The following is a 12449-nucleotide window of genomic DNA, read 5'->3' as shown; positions in this document are numbered from 1 at the left end:
GGAGGGAGCCGCGGCGGCAGGAGCAGGTAAGAGATTTCAATGTATGTTCGTGTTTGTGTGTGTTTACTACTGTATGTAAACCTACTACACTGTGTGTTAGCTCAAAAAATGGCGACACACAGTGTAGGAGGTTACACCGTTCAAACCCCTCGTTTATCCCGGCACTAGCCAGGATAAAGGAGGGGGGGGATGCTGAGAGCTCACTAGAGCGAGGGCTTTTAACCCATTGTTGCAATGCTGCAATTTAGGGAATAGCTCCATCTAGTGACCAAAAATGGGTAGTATTATAAATTAGAATTAATTTATAATATTTCCTGACTATTTCCTGACTCGTGGAAAAAATAAAAAAAATTTGAACAATGTTTAATCACCCACACACTAAATGTTTAATTTTTTTTAAAAAAACATGTTTTTCTGGCAACACATTCCCTTTAAGGGGATGGAGGTGAGCTGTGTCCATCACCTATTGTGAATGGTGGATCCTGTGTTATCTATATATAAATGTTACCTTTCCATTATAATCCTCCCTGCGATGATGATGATGAGATGACTGCTGAGAAGTGATCTCTACAGAACAGGAAGTGTCAGTCTATTCTGATGTTTAGAGGCCAGAGTGAAAACTGCTAGATTTCAGTGTATATATATATATATATATATATATATATATATATAGAAGATCCAAACATAGGAGCAGCACTGTGTCAATAGCCAGAAACGGTTGGTGCTAGCTTCAAAATATCAAGGAGTGACGGGCTCCTCATGCATATATCCAAGAAAAAGAGACTGGAAGCAGCACTCAGCAAAAAAATGTGAATTTATTCACCCAACACAGCAACGTTTCACTTCCTCCATGGAAGCATTTTCAAGCAGTAAATGAAAACCACACATTGACATATATAGACAGAGCCGCAGCTCAATTAACAGGTGTAATGAATCGTAATAGTTATACAATGTATCAGAAAATACGATATATTATAAAAGTGTAGCAAAAGATATAGTGCAAAAACATGAGTCAATCACTGACATTTAGATGTAAATAATCACAACTGTATTAAGTGACATGTATGTGTATATAATAGTGAAAACATATTAATTACAGATTAATCAACAATCACAGTATGATACACAGAAGCTGGCACTCACCAATCTAGGTAAATAAAGACCATCTGTCCACGAGATGTCAGTGAAAAAAGAAAGAAGAATTTTGGCGCCATAATCGCCATATTGCGCATGCCCCAACTCACACCGTCTATTGGCTACTGCCAACACGTGCACAGCCAAGCACTATGACCCTGTACATTGCGGCCTGATTACAACATCATAGAGGGGCCGCAGTCCCGCGCAGGCGCAATGCGATAAAACGCTTTTGCCACGCCATAGTGGAAACTGGAAAACTTGCCAGTAATGCGATACCACTATCGGGATGTATGCGCAGCAATGGCTGAAAAAGAGCCCTGCACGGAGATATATATATCACAACAGTATTCCATAACACAAAATATGTGGTAAGAATGTAGGTAGATAAAGATGGTAGATAACATCACAATGAAGTTTTATTAAAACCCAAAAGACAAGATATCCCCCATATGAATCAATCAAGGGAATACCGTCATACGAAGAATCTCGACATGCAAATATGTCAGATCCTCATCCCGGATACATTTTAGGTTACTTTGTGTTTCGAGTTATAAGAAAAAAAGGGGCTTATTCCCCTCTCAACTACCCCCCTATTATTTCTGGTACACAATATATATCATCCGTGCAGGTCAGCGCTGTAGCATCTTCTACACAGTAGAGACCTTTCTTGAAATTCTTGAACATTCTCGTAGGCAGAATAAAATACAAACATATAAATATCGCCATCCTAATACCAGTTGGTAAGTGTCCTTCAGTGTTAATCTCAACATCTCAAAGTCTTCAATCTACAAGACAAAAGAGAATCAAATTAATAAACACATTAAAATCAATTTATAATATAATTACTCCTATTCCATACATCAAAAAAATATATATAAAATTTTTCAGAGTAACGAATAAATAATGAATGGTACCATCAGGCAAGAGAACCCCAGGGTCCACAAAGGCACATCAAACAGGTGCCTTAAAAGGAGAAGGACAGACATCCAAAAGGTTACTCACACCCAAAAGTACTAACTGTACACATACAATCAGCGTTTGAATACATTCAAAGTATAATCCATGTTGAGACCATTAGGATGAAGGGAGTTAAGTTTATTAATCCATTGAACCTCCCGTTGTTTGAGGATCAGTTCCCTATTGCCCCCACGTTTAAGGGGGGGAACCCTATCAATAATACAGAATCTAAGCTGTTGCACGCTATGTCCCAACTCTATGAAGTGTCTAGGTACAGGAAGTTCAACTTTCTTCGTCCGAATGCTAGATTTATGGTTGTTCAGTCGCAACCTGCATTCAGTTGTAGTTTCACCCACATAAATCAGATTACACGGGCATAGTAGAATGTAAATGACAAAGTCACTTCGACATGTGTAATGTGAAGTGATTCTGTACGTTCTACCAGTGGTGGGATGTATGAAAGAACTACCCTTTAACATGATAGCGCAACTGTCACACGACAGACAAGGGAAACACCCATGGCGTGTCACATCATGTAGTCCACCTCTAACCCGACTGTTAACTGCACAGACGTCTGTCTTCACAAGTTTATCCCTCAAGTTCCGAGATCTTCTATACGAGAAGAGGGGGGGTGACTGAAATTCTACCACTCCATCATAATAATTGGACAAAATCCTCCAATGTCTCCTAATGATACCTGCAACATTAGAACTATAGATACTGAATGTAGAGGTCATAGGGAATCTGACAGCAGTCTGTCGATCCCTCCTACTATCCTGTCTCAATTGGATCCTATCAGTTTGTTGTACTCTCTGGATATGTTTTTTTAGGAGTCTATCCGGGTAACCTCTGTCCAGAAATTTACCCACCATCATGTCCAGTTTGTGGTCCAGGCATGTAGGGTCATCAACTATCCGTTTAACCCTCAATAATTGGCTATACGGTAGAGACCTGATCATCCCCCTCGGGTGGTGACTGTAAAAACTCAATAGATTATTGCAATCTGTCTCCTTGACATACAGATCCGTCATAAGTTTGGAGTCCTGAATATAAACCCTTGTTCTAAAAATTGGATACTAGTGTCAGACATTACCATGGTAAATTTAATATCAGAATCAATATCATTGAGATATTCAAAAAACCCATTGAGACCAAGCAGGTCACCCGTCCAAATAAGGAAGACGTCATCTATGTAACGCCACCACCCAAGTACCGAGGTAAGGTGGTGGGATACATAGATCGACGTCTCCTCTAGGTCAGCCATCACAATGTTGGCGTACGTAGGGGCCACATTTGACCCCATAGCCGTACCACGGAGTTGCATAAAAAACTCGTTGTTGAAGAGAAAATAGTTACAGGTTAGAACTATATCAAGGAGACCCATCAGGAATTCCCTGCATTCACCGGAGAACTCAGTGTTTCTAAGTGCTTTGTCCACACTGTTCATACCCCTCACGTGAGTGATAGAGGTGTATAAACTAGTCACATCAAATGAGACCAACCGGGCCCCATTAGGAACACTGATGTCACTGATTTTATTCAGGAAGTCCGACGTGTCCCTAATGTACGATCTAGCAGACACGGCGAACTTCCTCAAAATCTTATCAAGAAAGACTGCAAGAGGACAGAGCAGTGAATCCCTGCCCGAAACAATGGGTCTCCCAGGGGGATTGGTGATACTCTTGTGTATTTTAGGTAGACAGTACAGTATGGGTGTTATTGGATAAAGCGGTGTTAAGTAAGTATACAGATCTCTGTCAATCATATCATTTGCAAAAGCATTGTCAACCAGCACTCTAATACGTTTCTGAATGTCCCTCACAGGGTCAATCGAGATTCTCCTATAGACCTCTATATCATTGAGTTGTCTATAGACTTCATTTAGATACAGGGTTCGGTCCATAATGACAACCGCACCCCCTTTATCCGCGGGTTTAATAATGAGGTCATCATTACGGACCAATTTATCCAAAGCTACTTTCTCTTTAATAGACAAATTGTGTCGGGTATGCATAGATATACCAGAGCAACATTCCTGTTTAAATTCTGAAACATCTTTTAGCACTGATGCAATAAACGTTTCAACCACCTGCAAACATGCAGGGGGCTGGAAGTTGCTCCTATTGGACAAACCCCAATGTTTGAGGCATAATTCTATATCTGGCCCTGGATTACTATTCATCACCGGAATAGGCTGTTGGGAAAACCAAGTCTTCATCCTGACTGACCTGAAAAAATTATTCAGGTCAATATCAAGTTGCAGCCAGTGCATGTTTTGAATAGGGCAGAACGATAACCCCTTATGCAAAACCGACAATTCATCAACAGATAAAATATAATCAGAAATATTTACCACTAATTGGTGGTCACAGGAGACCGCTTTTTCACTTGTGCCGTCGATCTTAGCTGTTTGATATTCTTGCTTCTTACATCCCCGCCTGTATTTTCTGCCACCTCTCCTTGTACAAGCTGACTTTGCTCTGGTACGCTGGTTGCTTCCCCTAAAAAATCAGCCGTAGGGGAGTCCCTATTCCTTTGAAATCGTCCTTTTGTGTCTTTCCAAATGGGTCTCTTCTGTTGTATTGGTTGTTCCTTCTTCCAGTTCTAGATCTTGCCTGAAGCATAGTCGTCTCTGTCACGAAACCACTTATGTCGTTTTATCTCCTCCTGTTCACGTTGAAACTTTAGTAGAATACCCTGGAATTTCTCCTGATATCCAGAAAGTTCATCACCTTCCATGACCGTCCGTAATTTTTCCTCCAATTCAGCCTTCTTGAATCCACACCTCTCAATCTCCTTCTGAAGAAATTCAATGTTGAGTAGAATTACATCCAAGGCATATTTGTTGGATAAGCCCTCCAGGCTCATGCAGAAATGCACGTTATTTGGGAACAGGTTGGGCTTTAAATGAGATCTTAATCCACGTGGGATGATTTGGTGCCTGTAGTATTCGCCCAAAATAGACAGATGTAGCCGCAGGTTAATGTATCTCCTTGACTCAAATTCAAAGCATCGCTTGATGTCAACCTTTGCTGGAATCCCCAGGAAGGTCCCATCTCCCAATGAACCATTCAAAATCCTATTCACATCCTCTGTGGTGTAGGAAAAAAGGTTGGGTGAAGTATTCAGAGCCCCAGCCGGCTCCATGTTGTAGTATACACGTGCTAAAGCCTCCTCGTCACACAATATATAGAAGATCCAAACATAGGAGCAGCACTGTGTCAATAGCCAGAAACGGTTGGTGCTAGCTTCAAAATATCAAGGAGTGACGGCCTCCTCATGCATATATCCAAGAAAAAGAGACTGGAAGCAGCACTCAGCAAAAAAATTTGAATTTATTCACCCAACACAGCAACGTTTCACTTCCTCCATGGAAGCATTTTCTGTGTATCATACTGTGATTGTTGATTAATCTGTAATTAATATGTTTTCACTATTATATACACATACATGTCACTTAATACAGTTGTGATTATTTACATCTAAATGTCAGTGATTGACTCATGTTTTTGCACTATATCTTTTGCTACACTTTTATAATATATCGTATTTTCTGATACATTGTATAACTATTACGATTAATGACACCTGTTAATTGAGCTACGGCTCTGTCTATATATGTCAATGTGTGGTTTTCATTTACTGCTTGAAAATGCTCTCATGGAGGAAGTGAAACGTTGCTGTGTTGGGTGAATAAATTCACATTTTTTTGCTGAGTGCTGCTTCCAGTCTCTTTTTCTTGTATATATATATATATATATTTATTTTTTTTTTTTTTTCAATTTAATTTTTTAAATAAATATAGATAGTGACATGGAAAATGAAAAAATATGTTTAACATAAAACCTTTATTTAAACCATAGGTTGTTTCCTGATGACACATTCCCTTTAAGGTAACAACCTTGTACACCTCCTAGGAAGTCCAGCATAATAATTAAAACAGAAACATAAAAATAAGCAAACAAGCAAAGCAAACCATCTGTTCTAGTCTACACGGGATAGAAAAAAAAACCACAATGGGGGGACTGAATGGTGCTGAATGTCCTTTTATAGGGTCAGGGGACTCTAGTTAATTACGGTTTAATTTGATTAAAGTTCCATCTGTCCTACTGGTACACAGGGGTAGAAATACCCCATTATTGTGCTGCTGGTAGGACATAAGGGAAAGAATCATTCTGCAAGCTAAAACTTTGTTTTGGACATGGAGGCATTCCTGGCCCTAAATCATAAAATTGTTAATATGTTGCTGTTTGGCTCACTTGACAGATCAGCAAGCCTTCAAATAGACCGAAGAAAATGATCTGGATGGATTGTGGTATTCATGCTCGTGAATGGATTGCTCCAGCTTTCTGCCAGTGGTTTGTCAAAGAGGTGAGCCGTGCACTAATTTGTTATAAGTCCCTAAATTATATATACCATTCATATTATAAACGATTTATTAGGTTTTATAAATGGGAAATAAATATTTGCTTTTCTGTTTAGTGGTTGATTCTACTATTGAAACCCATAGCATTTTTATTTTTTTTGTCAACTAAGTTATATGAAGGCTTGTTTTTTGCGGGACAACTTGTAGTTTATATTGGTACCATGTTGTGGTACATACGACATTTTAATCACTTTTTATTCTGTTTCTTGGGAGGCGGGATGAACAAAATACTTCAATTCTGGCATTGTTTCTCAGCAATTTATTTTTACAGCCTCCTCCATGCCGGATAAATAATGTAATATGATATAGTTGGGGTCGTTATGGATGCAGCGATACCAAATATGTGTTTTTTTTTATATATATATTTTTTTTAGTCATTTTAGTCATTTTGTACAGGAAAAAAAAGCATTTTTTTACTTGGATTTTTTTCCAAAAACTTTATTGATCTCTTTTTAACAATTTTTTTAGTTCCACTATCGAACCTATCGATGTGAACATTTGGTTATTTCTATAATACACTGCTATACTTCTGTACTACAGTGCATTATGGTTGTCAGTGAAAACTGACAAGAATACTATTAGGCCCTGCCTCTGGCAAGGCCTAATAGGAGTACATAGATGGCAGACCTGAGGGCCATTCTTAAGCCCCCGTCTGCCATAGAAACCCCTTTGGTACCCTGTGATCACATTGCGGGAGCCCCATCTCTCTGTCTAACCGCTTAGATGCTGCCGTCGCTATTGACAGCAGCATCTAAGTGGTTAATCAGCCAGGATCAGAGCTCTTGTAGCTTCGATTCCGGCCATTGCAGCAGGGTGTGTGCTTTATGTTACAGCTGACACCTGCGGCTGATGGCGCAGGCCCAGCATTTTAGCTTGTGTCGTACATGTACGAAACCTCACATTAATGCCCAGTTGCCAGCATGTACATGTATGGCGCAGGTCTTGTGGGGGTTTAAAAGCAGCAGTCTTATTAGAAACAAGATGGCTTCCCGTGTTCCCGTTTTAAGTACAATTCTGTATATTTGGACCAGCCAAGTGAAGATATGTATTTAAATAAATAAAAAAAACCAATAAAAAGTTACCTCTGCTAATTATTTTCTCCAATACCAGATTATACAGAACCACCAGAAAGATTCCCGTATACAAAAAATTCTAAAGAACATCGATCTGTATGTCTTGCCTGTTCTAAATATTGATGGTTATATCTATACCTGGACCACAGTAAGTCAAGTTAAATTTTTTTACCTTATGATAATTATAATAGGGATAGGAAAAAAAAAATCTAAAAAACAAAGTAATCAGCAATGCAGAATGTCGCACATGAGGTAATAGCAGAAACACACACACTGTAGGTTGTAAAATAATAATTTACCTCTGGTTCAGGGAGTTATATACTATCTCTGTAGTTGGATAAGGTCTGTTCACACTAGCATCATGGCTTTCTTTTAATAATGGATCAGGACAGTAATGACGGATTCATTAAGCCCATCAGGGTTCCGTTGCGGTTTGCATTTTTTTTTTACAGGAAATAGTGCAATAGACTATGCTATTATTGCCGTCAAAAGATAACGAAAACCCGACTGAGCATACCATGACAGTGGTGTGAACAAAGCTTAAATGCTATGTACACCTTTAAATAAAAAAGTTAGGTTTTTCTTTTTTCAATAAAGCAATGATTTAAAACAACTTTTCAATTGACTTTTATTTAAAAAACAAAAATGTTTATTTTAAAATAGACAGCTTCTATGTAAACTGTATACATAGGAGCTGTATCTTTCCACCAAAGCCGATTTCATCAGGTCAGCTGGACTGTCGGTTCCAGTGAAAGTTGGCCGTGCTTGTCTTTGACACACACAGGATCCAGCTAATAAAGATAACATCTAAGTTAATCAACTTAGATGTGATCGTTATTAACTATATTCGGTGGGTCAGAGACACGTAGGACCAGCTTTCACCGGAGCCGTCAGTCCAGCAGACCTGATGAAATCGGCCTTGACGAATGGATACAGCTTCTATGTACAATGTGTAAAATCTAGCGACTTTGTCATTTATCTTCATTATGTTTTCAATTATTGTCCAGTTTCTCTTTACTCATAGCAAAAAAATTAAAACAACTCTTGCTACATGGCAAATTGTCACCAAGCTGAAATATCTTCTAATCTCATTATATGTCTCAGTTTAGTGCTTCAAGTACAAGAAAAGTCTCCCCACATTGAAATAATTGGGGATTATGGAGACTGAAAAAGGTTAATATTCATTGATGATAGTTGAAAGGACACGGTTATGACAAGCCCAAAACATGCATATCGTAAACTTGTTAAAAAAAAAAAAATGTGTTTGTGAAGAGTTGGAGGAATATAACAATATGAAATAATTATTAATCAAAATTATTTGGATATAGTAAAATAAAAAATAATGATGTGCAAAATCACAGTTCAAACCTATAAAATGAATGCAAGGATGTATAAACTGAAATTGTATTATTAACCTCTCTCAATGAATAGGACAGACTCTGGAGAAAATCTCGTTCCAAGCATGAAAATGGCACCTGTTATGGGGTAGACCTTAACCGTAACTTCAATGTTAAGTGGTGCAGTAAGTATCATTGTCTTGTAGGCTTTAGATCTCCTATTTATATAGCATCTCTTTATAACACAGTACTAAGCACTGAACCAACCTTCTGTCTATAGGGCATAACCACTTTCCATTGTCATTTATACTACCTTGTAATTTTGAATAGTGACAATTGGTTTAATATAGATAACACAATCTACACAATGCTGTCCTTTGTACTATTTCCTATATATACTATTCCTCATTTTTATAGCTGTAGAGCTTGTACACTATAGAGCTTTGAAGAGCCAGACCATGTCTTATCTCCTGGCAGCTGTTCTCATTGCTCTCTATTGCTGGTAATCATAGTAAGGATGTAAAGTTGTCAACATCGTCTTTTTTAAGATCTTTCTAAAGCTCTGATGCCACTGCCGAAGATGCTCCTGCCGCCACGGAACAGAAGAAGAATTCACATCTCCTCTCTCCATCTCTTGCTGTGACACTGTCCGTAGCTGATTGGACAGTGTCACAGGGATGTTACACGCCCCCTTGCCCATTACACGTCCCATTGACAATGCAGGGGGTTATTTACATAGTGCCACACAGCCCCCCCCCCCCTTGTGTATAGTGCCACAAGGCAATGGCAAATCCGACAAAGTTGTATCAGCCGGGGAGATGTCACTCAAACATGGAAAGGTGGGTTTGGAGGCAGAACTATGTGACTCTTCAGGATAGCGGCACCGCCCCATGACCCTTTAATGAGCAATTAGCATATAGTGTGCGCCGTTTTAAGTGGATTTTAAAGATTTTGCTGCATCTGAAAAAAATATACAAGGGAATGTTTGAAAATATTGTCCGGTCATGTATCACCGCATGGTGGCGGTTCAAGGGGTTAAAACTCCCTGACAGGTTCCCATTAAATATACAGTGAATTGAGAACAATTCCATGTGCTCTGCAATTTTGTTATTATAAAAATATCCTATATAATTACAGATCCAGAACCAAGCTCTGTACATAAATACAGCACTAGAACCAAGCTCTGACATATATACAGCACCAGAACCAAGCTCAGTACATATATACAGCACTAGAACCAAGCTCAGTACAAAAATACAGCACTAGAACCAAGCCCATACATATATACAGCACCAGAACCAACCTCAGTACATATATACAGCACCAGAACCAACCTCAGTACATATATACAGCACCAGAACCAAGCTCAGTACATATATACAGCACTAGAACCAAGCTCAGTACATAAATACATCCCGAGAACCAAGCTCAGTACATATATACATCCCCAGAATCAAACTCATTACATATATACAGCACCAAAACCAATCTCATACGTATATACAGCACCAGAACAAAGCTCTGTACTTACATACAGCAACAGAACCAAGCTCAGTACATATATACAACACGAGAACAAATACAACTCAATTTAGTGCAACCCCTGCCGTAAAGGTTTGTACGGCGTAAAACTACAGCTCCCCGCATGGCCCGAACAATGGTGAGGATATGCTGGGAGATGCTGTTTCATTAAAAAAAATCATACCACCCATCATCTTGCTGCAGATTATACAGTGACTACAGTGCTGAATAGAGGCAGAATAAACATTTACTTTAAGTGACTCACCGGTGATGTCTCAGATTCTAGTTCTGTTCTTCTCCCTCAGGTACAGACCTCTATGATGGATTTCTACCGGCCATGACCCATTTCTGCAGTTTTCCGCTCAGATGTCTTCAGCTTCTCACTTTTAAAACATTTCTTCACCTATAAACAAAGTTAAAATTCTCAACACCTCTAATTATATTAAAGCGCCATACACTGCACCTCTAATTATAATAGCGCCAAACACTGTGTCCCTGATTATAATAGTAACATACACTGTATCACACACACACACACACACACACACAGACCGTGACCCCTGTAAATAGTGCCCCCATAGCCCCCTGTAGATTGTGACCCCCATAGAGCCTCTGTAGATACTGCCCTACATAGAAGCCCCTATAGATAGTGCTCCATGTATAGCCCACCTCTGTAGATAGTGTCTCACATATAGCACCCCCTGTATATAGTATCCCACAAATAGCCCACCCCTGTAGACAGTGCCCTACATATAGCCACCCTGTCGCTAGTGCCCCACAGGTAACCCATCCCTGTATATGTCCCATATATAGCTTACCTCTATAGAATGTGCCCTAAAAATAGCTCCCCTATAGATAGTGCTCTACATATAGCCCACCCCTGTATAGTGTCTCACATTTAGCTCCCCCTATATATAGTGCCCCACATATAGACCCCCCTGTAGATAGGGCCCCACATACTGTATAGCCCCCCTGTAGATAGTGGCCCACATCCCCACATATAGACCCCCCTGTAGATAGTGGCCTACATACCCACATATAGAACCCCCTTTAGATAGTGGCCTACATCCCCACATATAGACCCCCCTGTATATAGTGGCCTAAATTTAGACCACCTCTGTATATAGTGGCCCACATATACACTCCCCTGTATATAGTAGCTCACATCCCCACATATAGACCCCCCTGTAGATAGTGCCCCACATAGACCCCCCTGTATGTAGTGGCCCGCATCCCCACATATTGACCCCCCTGTAGAGAGTGCCCCACATATAGACCCCCCTATATAGTGGCCCACATATAGACGACCCCCTGTAGATAGAGCCCCCACTATAGATAATGCCACTCACAGTTTTATTACAAAAAAAAACAACTTTACATACATGATCCCGTTCCCGCGCCATCCAATGGCAATGCAGACCTGCTGGAGCTGAACGACGCGTCGTTCAATGACGCTGATTGGCGGGGCACAATGACTTGCCCCGTCAATCAGCGCCTTTCAAGCATGGAAGCGGCGCGAGGACGTCATCGTGCCGCTAGCGTCGTTGAAAGGCGCTGATTAGCGGGGCAAGTCATGTTGCCCCGTCAATCAGCGTAATTGTAGGGCGCTGAATGGTCGGAACATGCAGGCCATTCAGCGCTAATGCATGTATTTGGCTGTCGCTAGCACTGGGGCCCCTTCCGGTGCTAGCGACACCTACGGGCATGAGAGGGCCTGTGTCGCCCGGCCCATACTTTTTGGAGGCTTGGCGGTGTGGGCCCCGTAGTAGTGGCGCTACCGCTGTAGCAGCCATAACGGCTGCTAGCGGCACCACCGGGCATATGGGGGGTGTCGGCTGGCGGCATAGGCCCCCTCAAGCCGCGGGCACCATAGCAGCCGCTACGCCTGCTACCGCGGTAGTTACTCCACTGGGTGAATTACTATGGACTAATCTGTGGGCTACGTCATTGTTTTTTTAAACATAGGCAACTGCACTGAAATAAGATGCCCCACAAATA

General features: G+C 40.5%; 1 protein-coding gene across 1 annotated transcript in view; it reads left to right on the top strand.

Annotated features, from left to right (window-relative positions):
- CPO (carboxypeptidase O) overlaps window positions 1-12449 on the top strand; it is a 79713-nt gene that overhangs the window by 52593 nt on the left and 14671 nt on the right. Inside the window, exons 6-8 of the mRNA XM_075831219.1 lie at window positions 6361-6465; window positions 7631-7741; window positions 9025-9115. Of these exons, the coding sequence (XP_075687334.1) occupies window positions 6361-6465; window positions 7631-7741; window positions 9025-9115 (307 nt within the window). The remainder of the gene's footprint in view (window positions 1-6360; window positions 6466-7630; window positions 7742-9024; window positions 9116-12449) is intronic.

The sequence above is a fragment of the Rhinoderma darwinii genome, chromosome 6 (assembly GCF_050947455.1).
Source record: "Rhinoderma darwinii isolate aRhiDar2 chromosome 6, aRhiDar2.hap1, whole genome shotgun sequence".
NCBI classification, from domain to species: Eukaryota; Metazoa; Chordata; class Amphibia; order Anura; family Rhinodermatidae; genus Rhinoderma; species Rhinoderma darwinii.
The sequence above is the reverse complement of the archived record's forward strand: the minus strand, read 5'-3'. Positions and strand labels throughout refer to the sequence as shown.